Source organism: Macaca thibetana, chromosome 19 (genome assembly GCF_024542745.1).
Source record: "Macaca thibetana thibetana isolate TM-01 chromosome 19, ASM2454274v1, whole genome shotgun sequence".
Taxonomy (NCBI): Eukaryota; Metazoa; Chordata; class Mammalia; order Primates; family Cercopithecidae; genus Macaca; species Macaca thibetana.
Window position 1 is genome coordinate 33,245,311 of NC_065596.1, and position 19,245 is coordinate 33,264,555.

Below are 19,245 nucleotides of genomic sequence, written 5' to 3' on the forward strand. Positions count from 1 at the left end.
AATGTGTATTGTTCTTACTAAAACACAGCATGGAAGTAACATTAAACTTAAGTGAAACCAAACTAAATTAAAAATGTCACACTACAAAAAAAAAATTCCAGTTAAAACTGAGTACTACCCTCTCCCAGAAGAAAAGCCACACACTGTATTTTGTCAGTCATTTCAGGGGTCAGTGTCACTCTGACTGAGCTTTCCTGGTCTTATTCCTCACCTCTATGTTCCAGGTGGGCTCACCGAGGCTCATGGCGGGAGACATTTCCCCAAGTTATCCTGAGAAGCTCCGAGGTGAGGAGGAAGGAGGTGTGGCTCATTCCCATGTGATGGCCTGGAAGGCCCAATAGGCCCAGTGGTCTTCCTCCACTGGAAAGCTCCAAAACAAGCCAGGAGGGTGGCTCACCCCTGTAATCCCAGCACGTTGGGAGGTTGAGGCAGGCAGAGCACTTCAGCCCAGAAGTTTGAAACCAACCTGGGCAACATGGTGAAACCCCATCTCTACCGAAAATACAACAAATTAGCCAGGCTTCCTGGCACACATCTGTGGTCCCAGCTGCTTGGGAGGCTGATGCAAGATCACTTGAGCCTGGGACACAGAGGTTACAGTGGTCCAAGATTGTACCACTGCATTTCAGCCCAAGTAACAGAGTGACATGCCACTTGGAAAAAAAAAAAAAAAAAATCCAAAACCATCTTGTATATTCTTGAGCAAAACAAACTTCTTTTGAGGTCTAAGGTTCTGATGGCATCAATCCCAAACATGTAATTACTCACTCCCAGAAAGTCACAGAAATATGTTGAAAATATACACACTGTGAACACAGAGCTGCAGGTGTTTAAAACACTGAAAAAGAGGCAGCTGTAGAAATTAGATCTGCCATCCTGGCTAACATGGTGAAACCCCGTCTCTACTAAGAAATACAAAAAATAGCCGGGCGAGGTGGCAGCGCCTGTAGTCCCAGCTACTCGGGAGGCTGAGGCCGGAGAATGGCGTGAACCCGGGAGGCGGAGCTTGCAGTGAGCTGAGATCCGGCCACTGCACTCCAGCCTGGGCTACAGAGCGAGACTCCGTCTCAAAAAAAAAAAAAAAAAAAAGAAATGAGATCTGAGCAAATGTTTTCTTCATGAACACCTGGGCTCTGCTAAACCAAGGTTCAAAGTCAGTCCAGCCCATCCTTCAACACCTGCCTAAAATATTATGTACCAGAGGGACTTAAATTCATTACATTACAAATAGAGGGAGCAACACGTCATCACTTCATCATCACATCCAATCAACTCACCGCTCATCTGCACCCAGGGTCCCCCTTCATCTTCATCACTGTTTCCCTCCCTCATTCTGTACATAGCTCTCATTCTCATCTTCTCTCAGATTAGAATTAGCCTGGCATAGTAGCACACGCCTATCATCCTGGCTCCTTGAGAGGCTAATATTGGTGTTACTTGAGCCCATGAATTTGAGGCTGCTGTTAATAGAATGGTTCCACTGCACTCCAGACTGGGCCCCAGAGTGACACCTTGTCTCTTAAAAAAGAAAGTTTGGAGTCAGAGATATTGACTCACTAGTGTAGCTTCAAATGCATTACAAAATCAGATGCAAAATAGCTTCCCTAGTTTGTCTCCTTTTCCAGAATTTACCAGATACCAATGCACATTAATGTGCTGAAGGGGGCCTGCCCCTCCACACCTGTGTGCATTCCTCACAAGGTGGAGATAAGAGACTGAGAAAAGAAATAAGATACAGGGACAAAGTATAGAGGGAGAAGAGTGGGTCTAGGGGACCGACACTCAGCAAGTAAGACCTGCACTGGCCTCAGCCTCTGAGTTCCCTCAGTGTTTATTGATCACTATCTCTACTATCTCGGCGAGGGGAATGTGACAGGACTATAGGGTAATGGTGAGGAGAGGGTCAGCAGGAAAACACGTGAGCAAAGGACTCTGGGTCATAAATAAGTTTAAGGAGAGGTGCTGTGCCTGGATGTGCACGTAGGCCAGACTTATGTTTGACTTTACACAAACATCTCAGTGCAGTAAAGAGCAGTATTGTCACCAGCATGTCTCACTCCAGCCATAGGGCGGTTTTCTCCTATCTCAGTAAATAGAATGTACAGTCGGGTTTTACACTGAGACATTCCATTCCCAGGGACAAGCAGGAGACAGATGCCTTCCTCTTACCTCAACTGCAAAGAGGCCTCCCTCTTTCACTCATCCTCCTCAGCACAGACCATTTCATTTACAGGTGCTGGGCTGGGGCACTGTAAGGTCTTTCCCTTCCCATGAGGCCATATCTCAGGCTGTCTCAGTGGGGGAAAAACTGGACAATACCCAGGCTTTCTTGAGCAGAGGTTCCTGCGGCTTTCCTTGGTACATTGTGTCCCTGGTTAATCGAGAATGGAGAATGGCAATGCCTTTCACAAACCATACTGCCTGCAAGAACTTTTTAAACAAAGCACATCTTGCACAGCCCGAGACCAATTAAATCTTGATTCAATACACACATGTTTCTGTGAACACAGGGTTGGGGCTAAGGTTACAGATTAACAGCATCTCAAAGCATAAGAATTTTTCTTAGTACAGATCAAAATGGAATTTCTTATGTCTTCCTTTTTCTACACAAACACAGTAATAGTCTGATATCTTGTCTTTTCACCCACAATGTATGACTTTCATATACAGTTTCTCTGATCTGGTCCACAAAGAGCTAAACGTGCATCCAGATGTGGTCTCTGAACAATCCCTGCTGCCCAACATCACTGACAGCACGGGACCCTCACCCCGTCTCCATCCATGTCTGGTGTGAGCCCTTCCCAGGACCATGCCCAGGGGAGCCTCTTCCCAAGCTCATTCACTAGGTTATAGGAGATGGAATTTAAGTGAAGATGACAAGGACTGAGGAAAGGCATGGGTGAGTGCCAGCAAACGTGTGAGGCAGGACGCTTCAGACTCCGAGAAGACTGGCTACCACAATACCTGGCATTTCAGAAAGGAAACAGACAGCAGAATCCACCGAGGAATATCACTCACCTGAGGAAGAGCCATCCCTGGATCCTTTTCTTTGCTCTTCTTGGTGGCTTCCTCATGTAACATGAGTCTTTGGAAATCCTGTATGTGAAAAAAAATAAGAGATTTAATGTTTAGAAATCACTCCCTCCTTTCCTGTGACAAAACACACACACAGGGGAGACCTCACCCGGGAGAAAGAGTGTCCTCTGCTGCCCACTGCACCCAAGATCATGCAGAGATAAGAACGTCCCACAGGAAAACCTACAAGGCTAATTATGACCCGTTTTCAGATCTTGCTCCCTCCTGGAATAGTCCGCACACACACACGCTGCAGCAGGGCACAGATCTCCAGGGCACAGATCTGGCACTAACCAAACCCCACACAGAGCACAGCGCCCTCACCTCCCTGTGGATCACAGGCTGATCTCAGCTCTCAACATGGAGAAAACTGCCTTGACGTTCAATGCTGGACACCGATGAGAATCACCAGCACCATAGTAAATATTACTGAGGGTGGGTTTAAATCTATGATAACAGCAATCTCTGATAAAACAGCATAAAAGATGTATTTCCAAAATGCCTGAGAACACTAATGTGAAGTCAGGGTTGAGCTCCCCTCAGAGGGCGCCAGCCCAGCACAGCCCCACCTTCTGGCTCTGCTCTCCACTTGGGGACTTGTTCCCACCAGGATCCAGTGAACAGCGAAGGAGCAAAAAGAATCACATGGAACAGGCAACATGGACCAGAGGTGGGGGTGAAGGTGGAGCTGCCATGTCAAATGGAGGACTGTGGGCGATCAGAAGTTTCCACAGAAAAATTGATGTCAGAACAAATACTTAGGGAAGAAACGCTGCTTGTCACTTGCAGCTGAGGGGCCAGAGAATCCTAGGCAGAGGGACAGCCCGAGTGAAGGCCCTGAGAAAGGAGCAACCTCAGTCCCAGAAAAAAGAAAGAAGCCTGCGTGTCTGGAGCAGAGGGAGCAAGGAGAACCCAGGCAGGAGGTGAGGTCAGAGGGGTCCTGGGAGCCCGGATCCATAGGGATGAGGTCTTAAAATATTTTTCTCTCACACTTCAAAAGAATTTCGGAAATGATGTATTTTCTCACTCCTTTTATGTATACCTGCAACTTTCTCTTTACATTATAAATGACAACACTTACAAATAATGTAATTTATCTCCCATATTTAAAATACATGCTGTCAAGTTTGACTAAGTTTCCAGAAGTACACCGACACCCTCATCTGAGACGTGTAGGACTGTAAGGGAATGTGTTTAGGGGTTTAGGAAGTCACTTATGGACACGTGAAGGTGGAGATGCCTGTTTGATGTCCCAGCAGAGAGCTGAGACAACTGGACACAGGATTGTAGAACTCAGGGGACAGGCCTGCAGGGACATGGGTAGGTGGGTTAAAACTGTGAGATAAGGAAAAGCAGTGGGTGTGGCCAGAGAAAAGAATAAGTTCAAGATGATTTGAGTCTAATCCCCCGTTTTTTCCATTCTGGTATTTGTGTTTTTACATTTTGGGAGGACAGGAATCCATTTAAAATTCAAATTACACCTAAGCATTGCCCTCTCCTACAGGAAAAGCCACACACTATTTGGCGAAGTATTTCAGGGGTCAGCGTCACTCTGACTGAGCTTTTCTGGTCTTATTCCCCACCTGTACATTACAGGTTGAGTCACTGTTGTTTCGAGAAGGAGACACTTCACCAAAAGTACAAAAAATTAGCCAGGTGTGGTGGTGTGCATCCGTGGTCTCAGCCATTTGAGGGGCTGACTGGGGTGGATCTTTGGCCCTGGGAGGCAGAGGTTGCAGTGAGCCAAGATCGTGTCGCTGCACTCAAGCATGGATGACCTAATGACACTCTGTCTCAGAGAAAGGAAAAAAAAAAAATTCCAGGACAATTTTATACACTTGAGCAAATGAAGTATCTCTTTCAACGTCTAAGGTTCTGATGGTATGAATCCTAAACATGTAACTATTTTCTCAGAAAAAATGATAGTATGGGTTGGTGGCGGCGGTTGAGCGGTAGACGCAAACATGCAGATCTTTGTGAAGACCCTCACGGGCAAAACCATCACCCTCGAGGTCGAGCCCAGTGACACCATTGAGAATGTCAAAGCCAAAATTCAAGACAAGGAGGGTATCCCACCTGACCAGCAGCGTCTGATATTTGCCGGCAAACAGCTGGAAGATGGCCGCACTCTCTCAGACTACAACATCCAGAAAGAGTCCACCCTGCACCTGGTGTTGCGTCTGCGAGGTGGCATTATTGAGCCTTCCCTCCGCCAGCTTGCCCCGAAATACAACTGCGACAAGATGATCTGCCGCAAGTGCTATGCTCGCCTTCACCCTCGTGCTGTCAACTGCCACAAGAAGAAGTGTGGCCACACCAACAACCTGCGCCCCAAGAAGAAGGTCAAATAAGGCTCTTCTTTCCTTGAAGGGCAACCTCCTGCCCAGGCCCCGTGGCCCTGGAGCCTCAATAAAGTGTCCCTTTCGTTGACTGGAGCAGCAAAAAAAAAAAAAAAAGAAAGAAAAAATGATAGTAATATCTTCAAAATAAACACAATTGGGAACACATAGCTATAGGTGTTTAAAACACTGAAAGAGAAGCAGTGGTACAAAGGAGATCTGAGCAAATGTTTTCTTCATGAACACAGGGGCTCTGCTGGAACAAGGTTCCAAGTCAATCCTGCCCATCCTTCAACATCTGCAAAGAATACTATGGACCAGAGAAACTTGAAGGGAACATTCACTTAGCAGCTCACAGCTCACCATTTAATCAAATGACATGAACAAAGAAAATGGAATAATAGGCTACTTCAGCTAAATTTTGATGTCAGCATAAAGAAAAAGTTCCTTCATATCTTTATCAAGTACACATCGAAACAAACTAAAATCATTTATCAGGTACCAGAAAATGTTTCCAATTATGATACAGACTAGAAAGCATGCAGTCCTCAGGCAAACTGAACACAGTAAATTTCAGAGAAAATCAGTTTTAAAATGGTTAAAAAACATATCTAATGAAATGTGGGGTCATAGAAGAATATTTCGAACACATATTATAGTTGCAAAACAATGATGTTACCTCCTAAGATTATACCAAAGCTTATTTGAGAAGCGGTTTTATTTTTATTTTATTTTATTTTATTTTACTTTATTTTATTTTTGAGACGGAATCTTGCTGTTGCCCAGCTGGAGTGCAGTTGCGTGATCTCGGCTCACTGCAACCTCTGGTCCCGAAATTAAAGTCATTCTTCTACCTCAGCCTCCCGAGTAGCTGTGTTACAGGCGCTCGCCACACCAAGCTAATTTCTATATTTTAATCAACACTGTCATGTCCCAACTTAAAATGAGTTATCCATTTACAAACTAGTGATTTCTTTTGGGCATCGTCTCCATAACCTTTTCATAAAGCATCAATGATTTCATTGTTCCTCTACCCAAATTTCACCATATTGATTTCTTGAGACACTATCTCGCTCTGTCACCCACGCTGGAGTACAGTGGCATGATCATGGCTCCCTGCAGCCTCTACCTCCTGGGCTCAAGCTTGTACCAGTTTATTTTGGTGCAGAAAATGCGACATCACGCACAATTTTCTCATAATATGTATTTTTCCATGAACTTCCTGAAGACCCCTTGTACTAGCAAACTGTATTCAAGAGGATATAAAAAGGATTGTAGATATGCAAGTACCACTTATTTCTGAGATGCAAGGATGGTTCAACATATTCAAGCAAATCAATGAGATATACCACTTGAACAGAATGAAACATGAAAATCACATCATCTCAGTAGACGAAGAAAAAGCATTTCACAAAATTCAACATCCAGTCATCATGGAAATCCTAAATAAAATAGATACAGAAGGAAATTTACCTCGATAATAGAAAGACCATCCATGAAATGACCAATGCAGAAATAACCAATCGGGGAAAATGGAATGCTTTTCCTGTAGGATCTCACATGATGCAAGAATGCTCTCACCCCTTCTATTCAATCAATACTGGCTGTCCTAGCCAGAGCAATGAAATAGCAAAATAAATCAAACTCATCCAAATCAGAAAGAAAGAAGTCAAATTTTATTTGTTCGTTGATGACATGACATTCTGTGAAGAAAATCACGAAGAGTCAATCAAAATGCAACTGGAACTAATAAACACATTCAGTGTATTTGCAGAATAGAACAACAGCACCAAAAATCAGCTGAATTTCCATACATTAACAATAAATAATTTTAAAAGAAAATTAGAAACCACTTCCATTTGCTAAAGAACTTAAACTAAGAAACATTTAGAAATAAGCATTAAAAGGTGAGGTTTGTACCTTGAAATCTACAAACATTGATCAAAATGATTAAAAACATGTATAAATAGATATAAACCCCATACTGATTGGAAAAATTAATATTGCTCAATGATTATATAACTGAATGTGATTTAGATTCAGTACAATACTCATAGAAATCCCTATAACTTTTTGTTAAAGAAACAAAAAACAGGCCAGGCAGAGTGGCTCACACCTGTAATCTCAGCACTTTGGGAGGTGGAGTCAGGTGGATCATAAAGTCAGAATATGGAGACTATTCTGGCTAATACGGTAAAACCCAGTCTCTACTAAAAATACAAAAAATTACCCAAGTATGGTGGCACACAACTGTAGTGCCAGCTACTAGGGAGACTGAGGCAGGAAAATCGCTTGAACCTAGGAGGAGGGGGTTGCAGTGAGCCGAGATCATGCCACTAAACTCCAACATGGGCAACAGAGCAAGACTCCATCTCAAAAAGAAAAAAAGAAAAAGAAAATACAGTTTGGGAAAAGTGGCTCCTGTCTGTTGGCCAGGGTGTTCTCAAACTCCTGACCTCGAGTGACCTACCTGTCTTTGCCTCTCAAAGTGCTGAGATTACAAGCATGGGCCATGGCCCCCAGCACAATCCTCTTAACATAAACAGTTTAATGGTAATTAATGCTTGAACTCAATGTTAAGTCAACTCAAACTCAGGTCAAGGCTGATTTGACTCTAATGTCAATTAATGCTTGATGGTCTGTTATACTCATTACATTAGAAACAACTGTCTCTAAAAGGAATTGCCTGATGTTCTGCAAGGAGTGACCTCAGACTGAAGACCTTGCCACACTGATGACATTTATAAGATTTCTGTCCAGTATGGATTTTCTGATGCCTAATGAGGTGTGAACGTGAAGTAAAGGCTTTGCCACAATCATCAAACTTGCGAGCTTTCTCTCCTGTATGAATTATCCTGTTTTGCGTAGGATGAAACTTGACTGAAGACCCTGCCACAATCATGACATTTGTAAGGTTTCACTCCAGCATGAGTTCACCAATGAAATGCAAGGCATGAACGATGTCTGAAAAATTTGCCACACTTATGACACTTTTAAGATCTCTCTTCATTGTGGATTCTCCAATGACTTGCAATGATTGTAGCATTACTGAAAACTTTGTGACAATCATTACATTAGTCAAGTTTCCCTGTCCCATGGATTGCTTGATGGTAAGTGTTGACTGCCCACTAAAGGCTTTGCCACACTCATTGCACTTGTAAAGTTTCTCTCCAGTGTGAATTCTAGTATTGTCAGGTGTGAATCATTCCCGAAAGCCTTGTCACAAACCTTATATTTGCATGTTTTTTCTCCAGTATGAATTCTCCTACGTATTTAAAGCTGGATTTGCGACTGAACTTTGTCACATTGTTCACGTTTGTAAGATTTCTCTGCAGTATGAAATCTGTGATGACTTGCAAGGTGTGATTATTGATTAAAAACCATGCCACATCCATTAGACTTGTAAGGTTTCTCTCCAGTGTGAATTACAAGGTGTGAATATTGACCCAAGGTCTTGCCACACTCATTACACTTCTAAGGTTTCTCTCCAGTGTGAATTCTAGTATGTTTTGCCAGGTATGAATTATATGCAAAAACCTTGTCACAAATTTTATATCTGTATGGTTTCTCTTCAGTGTGAATCTTCTTATGTTTTTCAAGGTTTGACTTATGACTGAACACGTTGTCACATTCCTCCCATTTGTAAGGTTTCTCTGCGGTATGATGTCTATGATGACGTGCAAGGGTTGCTTTTTCATTAAAAACCTTGAAACATTCATTACACTTGTAAGGTTTCTCTCCAGTATGAATGGCCCTGTGATTTACAAGGGTTGAATGGTGATGGAAGGTGTTGACACACTCATTAGACTATTCAGATTTCTCTGCACTATGAAGTCTATGATGGTATACAAGGGATGACATCTGACTGAAGGTCTTGCCACACTCATTACACTTGTAAGGTTTCTCTCCAGTATGAAGCCTACGATGGATTATAAGGGATGATGTCTGACGGAAGGTCTTGCCACACTCATTACATTTGTAAGGTTTCTCTCCAGTGTGAACTCTCTGATGTTGTGCCAGGTGTGAATCCCTCTGGAAAGCCTTGCCACAAACCTTACATTTGTATGGTTTCTCTCCAGTATGAATCCTCCTATGTCTTTCCAGGTTTGATTTGCGACTGAAAACTTTCTCACATTCTTCACATTTGTAAGGTTTCTCTCCACTATGAATCCTCCTATGTCTTTCAAGGTGTGATCTGCGACTGAAAACTTTGTCACACTCTTCACATTTGTAAGGTTTCTCTCCAGTATGAAGTCTACGATGGCGTGCAAGGGTTGATAGTCGATTAAAAACCTTGCCACATTCATTACATGTGTAAGGTTTCTCTCCAGTGTGAAGTATAGTATGCTTTGCCAGATATGAATTATACACGAAAGCCTCATCACAAACCTTACATTTGTATGGTTTCTCTCCAGTATGAATCCTCTTGTGTCTTTCAAGGTGTGATTTGCGACTGAAAACTTTGTCACATTCTTCACATTCATAAGGTTTCTCTCCGGTATGAAGTGCTTTGTGGATGAAGAGGGATGAATTGTGACCAAAGGTCTTGCCACACTCATTACACTTGTAAGGTTTCTCACCAGTGTGACATCTACGATGGCATGCAAGGTATCGCTTCTGATTAAAGACCTTCCCACATACATCACATTTACATTGCTTCTCTTCTAAGTGAATTATCTGGTGTTTTTTTAAGAGTGAGCTACAATTAAAGGATTTGAAACTCTCGATACATTCGAAAGATTTTTCTCTCATGTGTCCTTCCCATTTTTGTGTGAGTAATGAAGAATGGAGGTAATTATTTCCATACTTACTAGAAATAAGGGTTTTGGGCCTATCAGAAATTCTTTGGGCTGTTGAAACTGAGGAAGCATTGTTGATAGATTTCTCAACTTGATTACCAATTTTCCCTTCAGGCTGAAATACGTGCAGTTCAGACAGATGCGAATGAAAGCTTGATCCAAGCTGATCTTTAATATGCTTGTTTCCAGCATGCCTTTGATCATGTCGGTCTGTATTACCAGTCAACTCTTTGATTTTTGTCATGGGTGCTGCATGACCATTTGTTTCATCTTCTTTCCACTGAAAGTCAAAGTCATGAATGTCTTTCCCAATTTCATGGAGGCAAAATTCTCCAGTGTGATGACTTGCTTGTCTTTGCAATGTCCCGGTGAGGATCACTTCTGTATTGCCTTGCCCTGTTGATGACAATGTCTTCAACATGCATTTGGAAGAGATATCTACAAAATTTAAACACCAATAGGTTTCCAGTTAAGTACGGATGGTATATAATACTGAAATGTGTAAATATCATAGAAAAAACAATACTTATTTTCAACTTCCCAAATATGAGCTTCAAAGTTTAGGAACACAAAAGGAGTAAGATTCTTTAATAAACAAGGACGATTACATGCCCTTCAAACCATTTCTACGGAAGCCTATTCCCAATATTATGACAAAACACTGACAGGACACAAACATGTGTAAGTGTAAAGTAAGGAGTGTTTTTCCACGGTGACCCTACAGTGTATCACACTTATCACTGCCACATCGGAGAAAAATGTATATCCTTCATATTTACAGCATATTTAGTGTATACAAATAAATGCTAAAGAACCACACAATATACTATATTGATAAATAATCCACCTCAGGCTACTGTAAGAATAACCAAAATTAGTGGAAATTCTGTATTGTCAAATAACCATAGCACTGACAAGATAAGATTACAAAAATTAGCCAGGTGTGGTGGCCAGCGCCTGTACTCCCAGCTACTCCAGAGGCTGAGTCACAAGAATTGCATTAAGCTAAAAGGCCAAGGTTGCAGTTAGCTAACACTGCACCACTCCACTCCAGCTTGGGTGATAAAATGAGACTCCATCTCAAAAAAAAGGCATGGCATGGTGGCTCGCGACTGTAATCCCAGTACTTCCGGAGGCCGAGGCAAATGGATCACCTCAGGTCAGGATTTCAACCAGCCTGGCCAATGTGGCAAAACTCTGTCTCTACTAAACATACAAAAAGTAACCAGGCGTGGTCACGGGCACCTGTAGTCCCAGCTACTTGGGAGGCTGAGGCAGGATAATCGCTAGAACTTGGGTGGCAAAGATTATGGTGATTTGAGATCGTGGCACTTTACCCTGGGCGACAAAGTGAGACTCCATCTCAAAAAAAAAAAAAAGAAAGAAAATGTTAATACCCTATTTTTCTGAATAACTGTTACAAAAGTTATTAACTGGAATAGGCATATAGTGACTTTAATTTTTAATTTTTGGTATTTTTGTTTTTTTGAGATAGAGTCTGGCTCTGTCACCCAGGCTGGAGTGCAATGGCATGATCTTGGCTCACTGCAACCTCTGCCTCCTAGGCTCATGCAAGTTTCTTGTTTTAGGTCCTGAGCACCTGGGATTACAGGCATGTGCCACTATGCCCGGCTAATTTTTGTATTTTTAGTAGAAATCAGGTTTCACCATGTTGGCCAGGCTAGTCTCGAACTCCTGACCTCAGGTGATCCACACGACTCGGCCTCCCAAAGTCCTGGGATTACAGGTGTGAGCCCCTGCACCCTGTGGCACTTTGTGACATTAATGGGGGAGTGTGTCAGTTATATTGCATACCACATACTGAAAATTCACATATGAAGTCATAAAAATCAATTAATCAAATATTGCAACCCAGGATAAAACAAGCAAGAAAAAAATAAGTAGATTTATACAGACTGAAGAATTCTAAACAATTCCCTCTTAAGAAAAAAGCCAAAACTTGTACTTACCACCAGTACACAATGTAAGACCTGAAATACATGTTAAGATCACTACCTTCTGATATATGAGGTCAAGAAAACACACAGCATTATCAGGAACAAGAATTGGCTAACGTCCGGGTGCAGTGTCACATGCCTGTAATCCCAGCATTTTGGTCGCCTGAGGTGGGTGAATCATGAGTTCAGGAGTTCAAGACCAGCCTGGACAACATGGCGACACACCATCTCTACTAAAACTACAAAAAAATCAGCTGGGCATGGTGGAAGACGCCTGTAATCCCAGCTACTTGGGAATCTGAGGCAGGAAACATTTGAACCCAGGAGGCGTAGGTTGCAGTGAGGCAAGATCACGCCCCTGCACTCCAGCCTCAGTGACAGAATGAGACTTTGTCTCAAAAAAATAAAATAAGATAAATAACTACTTCTCAAATAAGCTTCGGTAGATTTAGTATTCTCTAATAGGATGTTCCTGCAGATGCAGACCTTGAGAGGATCTAGTCATGGGTGTTGACTACTCGTGAATAGGACCAGCGCATTTATAAAAAGACAGTAAAGAGCTCGTTTCCTGTTCCTCTTTCCACCATGTCAGGACACGGCAGGAAGATGGCTGGGCTAAACCATGAAGAAGGCTCTCACTAGGAAACAATGTGGCTGGCACCTCACTCTTGGATTTCCCACTTTGCAAATTCATGAGAAATAAATGTCTGTGTCTGAAGCCTCCCAGTTTAAGCTATTTCCTTTTTTGTTTGTTTTTGAGATGGAGTCACGCTCTATCACCCAGGCTGGAGTGTACTGGCAGGATTCTCCTACCTCAAGTGATTCTCCCTCCTCAGTCCAGAGTCTCACTGTGTCGCCAAGTCTGGAGTTCAGTGGCATGATCTTGGTTCACTGCAACCTCCACCTCCCGGGTTCAAGGGATTCTCCTGCCTCAACCTCCCAATTAGCTGGGATCATGGGTGCACGCCACCATGCACAGCTAATTTTTGTATTTTTAGTAGAGACGGGGTTTCACCATGTTGGCCAGGCTTGCCTCAAACTCCTGACAAGTGATCAACGTGTCGCAGCCTCCCAAAGTGCTGGGATTAGAGGGGTGAGCCACCATGGCCGGCCAGTCTAATCTATTTCTGACAGGACAGCGAAATGACAGACAGGAAAAAGAGCATCTCATCATTAACATCATCGAAAGCTGACAAATCTTATTAAACTAAGGAAGTTGAGAGTCTGTACTGTAAAACTTGCAATACTTGAAGCCATCTACTAGCACTAACATGTTTTAAAAACCTTGAGACAGGCCAGGTGCGGTGGCTCGTGCGAGTAATCCCAGCATTTTGGGAGGCTGAGGCGGGAGGATCACCAGGCCAGGAGATTGAGGCCATCCTGGCTGACAAGCTGAAACTCCGACTCTACTAAAAAAAATACCAAAAAATTAGCCCGGCGTGTTAGCACTCACCTGTAGTCCCAGCTACTTGGAAGGCTGAGGCAGGAGAATTGCTTGAACCTGGGAAGTGGAGGTTGCAGTGAGCCTAGATCACACCACTGCACTTTAGCCTGGGTGACAGACTGAAACTCTGTCTCAGAGAGAAAAAAAAAGAGAAATGAAAGAAGGCTAAAGAGTAACTCCAACCCACAACCATATAAAAAGTTCTCCAGACTGGGTGTCGTGGCTCATGCCTGTAATCCCAGCACTTTGGGAGGTTGAAGTGGGCGGATCACCAGCTCAGGAGATCGAGACCATCCCGGCCAACCAACATGGTAAAACCCCATCTCTACTAAAAATATAAAAATTAGCTGGGTATAGTGGTGCACGCCTATAGTCGCAGCTACTCAGGAGGCTGAGGATGAAGAATTGCTTGAACCTGGATGGTGGAGGTTACAGTGAGTCAAGATCACACCACTGTACTCCAGCCAGGGTGACAGAGTGAGACTCCATCACAAAAAATTAAATAAATAAATAAATAAAGTTATCCAGTGAAGGTAAATTAAAAAAACAGATAGTCCAGGCGTGGTCTTTCATTCCTGTAATCCCAGCACTTTGGGAGGACGAGCCAGGCGAATCACCTGAGGTCGGGAGTTCGAGATCAGCCTGGCCAACAAGGAGAAACCCTGTCTCTACTAAAAATACAAAATTAGATGAGTGTGGTGGTGCATGCCTCTAATCCCAGCTACTTGGAGGCTGAGGCAGGAGAATCGGTTGTACCCAAGAGGCAGAGGTTGCGGTGAGCTGAGATCACAGCATTGTACTTCAGCCTGGGTGACAACAACAAAACTCTGTCTCATAAATACATAATTAATAAAAGGACAGACGCAGAAACTGGCATACGTATACCTTTTCTTCATAAATAAACGTTTTTTCATATTTTTTAAAATAAAAGGCATGAAAAACACTGTACATATATGTTAATGGAAATGCAACACACACAGAATTAATTCTGACATAAATAAAAAAAGTTCTAGTGGAGTAGTTTTTGCAGGTTATGGATGTTTTTTTTTCTGTCTCCCAGGCTGGAGTGTAATGGCATGATATCAGCTCACCGCAACTTCCGCCTTCCAGATTCAAGCGACTCTCCTGGCTCAGCCTCCTGAGTAGCTGGGATTACAGCCACCCACCACCGCACCTGGCTAATTTTTGTAATTTTAGTAGAGACAAAGTTTCGACATGTTAGCCAGGCTGGTTTTGAACTCCTGACCTCAGGTGTTCTGCCCACCTTGGCCTCCCAAAGTACTGGGATTATAGGCGTGAGCCACTGCATATGTCCAGGTTATGGAAATTTTAAGTTTCATTATTATGCTATAACTTTAAGATGTTTAACATACCTGCAACAATAACCTCTGCCCAAATATCTATACAACGCACTTCACTTCTGCATACTGAAAGGAATGGACACTGGTTGTTACATGTTTACTAAGAACTAAAGGACAAAACTATTTAAAATGATAACAATGGTTAGGCATGGCAGCTCATGCCTATAATCCCAGTGCTTTGGGAATCCCAGGTAAGTGGATCACTTGAGATCAGGAGTTTGAGACCAGCCTGACCAACATGGTGAATCCCCATCTCTACTAAAAACACAAAAATTAGCTGGGCATGGTGGTGCACACCTGCAGTTCCAGCTACTCAGGAACCTGGGGAACGAGAATCCTTTGAGCCCGGGAGGCGAAGGCTGCAGTTAGCCATGATCGTACCACTGCACTGTAGCCTGGGCGACAGAGTGAGACTCTGTCATAAAAAAAAGGAAAGAAAAGAAAGAAAGTAAGAGCAGAGAGATAAGCAGGCACAAAGAAAGTGTGGAGAAAAGAGAGATCAGCTTGTTACTGTGTCTATGTAGAAAAGGAAGACATAAGAAACTCCATTTTAATCTATATTAAGAAAAACTGTTTTGCTTTGAGATGCTGTTAACCTGTAACTTTAGCCCCAACCCTGTGCTCACAGAAACATGTGCTGCATTGAATCCAGGTTTAAGGGATTTAGGGCTGTGCAGGATGTGCCTTGTTAACAATATGTTTGCAGGCAGTATGCCTGGTAAAAGTCACCGCCATTCTCCAGTCTTGCCAGGGACACAGTGTACTGCGGAAAGCCCAAGAGACCTCTGCCCAAAAAAGCCTGGGTATTGTCCAAAGTTTCCCCCTGCTGAGACAGCCTGAGACATGGCCTCATGGGAAGGGAAAGACCTTACATCCCCCAGCCCGACACCTGTAAAGGGTCTGTGCTGAGGAGGAGGAGTGAAAGAGGGAGGCCTCTTTGCAGTTGAGATAAGAAGAAGGCTTCTGTCCCTGGGAATGGAATGTCTCAGTGTAAAGCAGACCATTCCCATTCATTCTATTCCGAGAAAGGAGAAAAGCATGGCTGGAGGCAAGATATGCTGGCAGAAATACTGCTCTGTTACTCTTTGCTACATTGAGATGTTTGTGTAAAGTGAAACATAAATCTAGCATACGTGCACATCCAGGCAAACTACCTTTCCTTGAACTTATTCATGATACAGATTCCTTTGCTCACATGTTTCCCTGATGACCTTCTCCCTAAATGTTGCCCTGCTACACTCCCCTCACTAAGATAGTAAAAATAATGGTCAATAAATACTGAGGGAACTCAGAGACCGGTGCCGGGGCAGGTCCTCACATGCTGAGTGTGCCGGTCCCCTGGGCCCACTGTTCTTTGTCTATACTTTGTTTCTGTGTCTTATTTCTTTATTTCTTTACTCAGTCTCTTGTCCCACCTGACGAGAAATACCCACAGGTGTGAAGAGGCAGGCCCCCTTCAGAAAGATGTCCATTCAGGGATGTCAGGACTTAAACTTTCCTTTTCCCACAGAATTCTCCCACTTGCAGAGTTTCCCCACACACTAGTGGAAGGTGGAGCTTCCACTCTGCCCATCTGAGCTCTTACCTGCCTTTACACCTGTAATACATTCCCACCCAGCTGGATTTTTTTTGCTATTTTCATTTCACTCTCCACGGTCCAGGGCTCTTTCCCTTGCTCCAACATGGAGACAGCAGGTCAGAAAGAGACTCCTGCTTATAAAAAGAAAGGACCATGACGTGCTGGAGCTTTTCTAGAGTCCCAGCCATATGTTTCAATAGGAAAGAAGACATTACAGATGGATCTAAGAAAATATTTCACAAATTCCTCCACTGACTGCCTCCTTCTGAATGCTGAGGGAGCATTGTAATATGTAATATGTGGACATCGAGCTCTCTTCCAAGAACTACTGAATTGAAAGCACAGGAGAAGCAAACAGGGAACTGGATATCTTTAAAGTCGGCCATAAGATTTTGTTTTTGTCTTTTGAAACACAGTCTTGCTCTGTCACCGGGCTGGAGTGCAGTGGTGTGTTCTCGGCTCACTGCAACCTTGGCCTCCTGGGTTCAGTTGATTCTCTTTCCTCAGCCTTTCCAGGAGCTGGGATTACAGGTGTGCACCACAATATCTGGCTAATTTTTGTATTTTTAGTAGAGATTGGGTTTCTCCAAGTTGGTCAGGCTGGTCTCAAACTCCTCACCCGTAGTGATCCACATGCCTTGGCCTCCCAAGGTGCTGGGATGACAGGTGTGAGCCACAACGACCAGGCTGTGATAAGGTTTTATGCCTACTTTAGTTCTGGAAGCCCCACTGAGCTATCATGAAGAAAGCAGAACATCTAAACAAAGGGGACAGTGAAAGTCCAGATGCTACATCATGAAGCTTTTCATTTCAAAATCAGTATCTCTTCCATTTTAGTCAAGGAACGATGGGGCTCCCAAGAGGCAACAAGAGAAAATGCAAAGACACACAAGGGCACATCCCCAGGAGGGAAGGTATCCTCACCCAGGGAGACCAGGTTCCTATAATTCTCCAGCATCACGTCTCTGTATAGAGTCCTCTGAGCAGGATCCAGGCATTTCCACTCGTCCTGAGAGAATTCTATGGCCACGTCCCTGAATGTCAACAGACCCTGCAACAAAAACACATTTTAAGCAAATGGCTATGGGAGGAGTTCTCATCTTTACAGAAAATGAGAAGAGGAGAGAGGGGAAAGCAGGGATTTAATTGTAGAGAATGTTCTGACAAATCCGAGTGAGGGATTTCTCACCACATGACGTCTCCCCAGATGTGTTTTATTACACTTTTTGAGTATAATCAAGACACACTTTCAGTATAAATCTCTTATGTTTGTGAAAAATACAAGAAATAAATAAGAAATCAATGTTGGGTTCCTGTTATAAAAATGTTTGGAACTTTTATTGACACACCAGGTGACATTCATTATCTAGATGAGAGAGAGCACAACTGATGTCTTTTTTTTTTTTTTTTGGGATGGAGTCTCACTCTGTCGCCCAGACTGGAGTGCAGTGGCGCGATCTCGGCTCACTGCAAACTCCGCCTCCCGGGTTCACGCCATTCTCCTGCCTCAGCCTCCCGAGTAGCTGGGACTACAGGCGTCCGCCACCAGGCCCGGCTAATTTTTTGTATTTTTAGTAGAGACAGGGTTTCACCGTGTTAGCCAGGATGGTCTCGATCTCCTGACCTCGTGATCCGCCAGCCTTGGCCTCCCAAAGTGCTGGGAATACAGGCGTGAGCCACCATCCCCGGCCCGACTGATGTCTTAAAAGATGACAATGTCGGCCGGGCGCGGTCGACAGGAGGAGGCTGGAGGCTGAGGCAGGAGAATCACTTGATCCAGGGAGGCAGAGGTTGCAATGATCCCAGATTGCATCACTGCACTCCAGCCCGGGCAACAGAAACTCCATCTCAAAAAAATAAAATTAAAAACAAAACAAAACAAAACAAAATTAGGTGGGCGTGGCGGGAGGCACCTGTGGTCCCAGCTACTTGGAAGGCTAAGGAGGGAGGATGGCTTGACTCTGAGGGTGGAGGTTGCAGTGAGCTACGATCCCACCAGGAAACCCACTCCTGGGCAACAAAGCGAGACCCCATCTCAAAATAAAATAAAGTACATGAAAACAAAATTACTTAAAGTATAAAAATCAATCGTGTATATATATATGTTCACAAAATAATAAAACCTACAGAGACTCACAAAAAACTGGATGTTAATACAAAAGGTTATCATTTGTCCCAGATTTTCAAAATATAAAAGATTTTCAAAATATATACATATGTGTGTATACATGTATTTGTATGTATATGTGTGTGCATGCTTGTGGGAATGTGTATGTACATATATAAAGTTTTTAAAAATATGAAAAGTAGCAAGTTGTGTTTAACTGAAGAGGCATCTCATCTTGCTGGAAAAGGACACTTTGGCAGTTGCGGGCAGGGGGGAATCTTGTCAGATCTAAGAAAACAGGAAATGCCCCATCCTAAAAAAAGCAATCACCCTCTCAACTGCCTGACCTGGAGGAATGTTCAGATATGTGTAGGAATGCAGGCGGGCGCAGAGGCAGCCACTATGGCACTCTTTACACAGGGAAAAATCTCAAAGGACCCACATGTTGTCATTCAGTCCATTTCCAATGCAGATGGCAAACAGCAAGCTAGCCATGTTTACTAACATGACAACATGTAAATTCACAACCAGCAGGATCAAATATCAAAGTAAAATATTTACTAAAACACAAAGAAGAAAACAA

At 43.3% G+C, this 19,245-nt stretch overlaps 4 protein-coding genes and 1 pseudogene across 8 annotated transcripts in view; 1 reads left to right on the forward strand and 4 right to left on the reverse strand.

Annotated features, from left to right (window-relative positions):
• Positions 1–19,245, reverse strand: part of LOC126943023 (zinc finger protein 28) — a 62,605-nt gene that overhangs the window by 37,044 nt on the left and 6,316 nt on the right. The window lies entirely within an intron of this gene.
• LOC126943046 (zinc finger protein 320) overlaps positions 3,081–19,245 on the reverse strand; it is a 52,890-nt gene continuing 36,725 nt past the window's right edge. The window contains exon 4 of the mRNA XM_050771380.1: positions 3,081–3,096. The gene's annotated coding sequence lies outside the window, so the exon portion shown is untranslated. The remainder of the gene's footprint in view (positions 3,097–19,245) is intronic.
• LOC126943071 (ubiquitin-60S ribosomal protein L40-like) lies at positions 5,006–5,510 on the forward strand. Its single transcript, XM_050771425.1, has one exon. The coding sequence runs from the start codon at positions 5,040–5,042 to the stop codon at positions 5,424–5,426; it is 387 nt and encodes a 128-aa protein (XP_050627382.1). The 5' UTR covers positions 5,006–5,039; the 3' UTR covers positions 5,427–5,510.
• LOC126943076 (putative zinc finger protein 137) lies at positions 6,132–8,809 on the reverse strand (annotated as a pseudogene). Its single transcript, XR_007721689.1, has 2 exons — positions 8,712–8,809; positions 6,132–8,596 (listed from the first exon to the last, which is right to left on the reverse strand). The product of XR_007721689.1 is annotated as a putative zinc finger protein 137 (transcript).
• LOC126943035 (zinc finger protein 468) overlaps positions 7,069–19,245 on the reverse strand; it is a 38,889-nt gene continuing 26,712 nt past the window's right edge. For 2 of the 4 annotated variants that reach the window (XM_050771348.1, XM_050771349.1), the window contains 2 exons: positions 17,480–17,606; positions 7,069–10,651 (listed from right to left, as the gene is read on the reverse strand). In XM_050771348.1, the coding sequence (XP_050627305.1) occupies positions 9,222–10,651; positions 17,480–17,606 (1,557 nt within the window). In that variant the 3' untranslated portion in view covers positions 7,069–9,221. Of the gene's footprint in view, positions 10,652–12,984; positions 13,299–13,624; positions 13,743–17,479; positions 17,607–19,245 lie in introns of those variants that run through there. The other 2 variants (XM_050771351.1, XM_050771350.1) reach the window with 2 other exon arrangements.

Bases quoted from the DNA above. Each gene is read 5' to 3' on its own strand.
- LOC126943071 (XM_050771425.1), top strand. From the start codon at position 5,040: ATGCAGATCTTTGTGAAGACCCTCACGGGCAAAACCATCACCCTCGAG.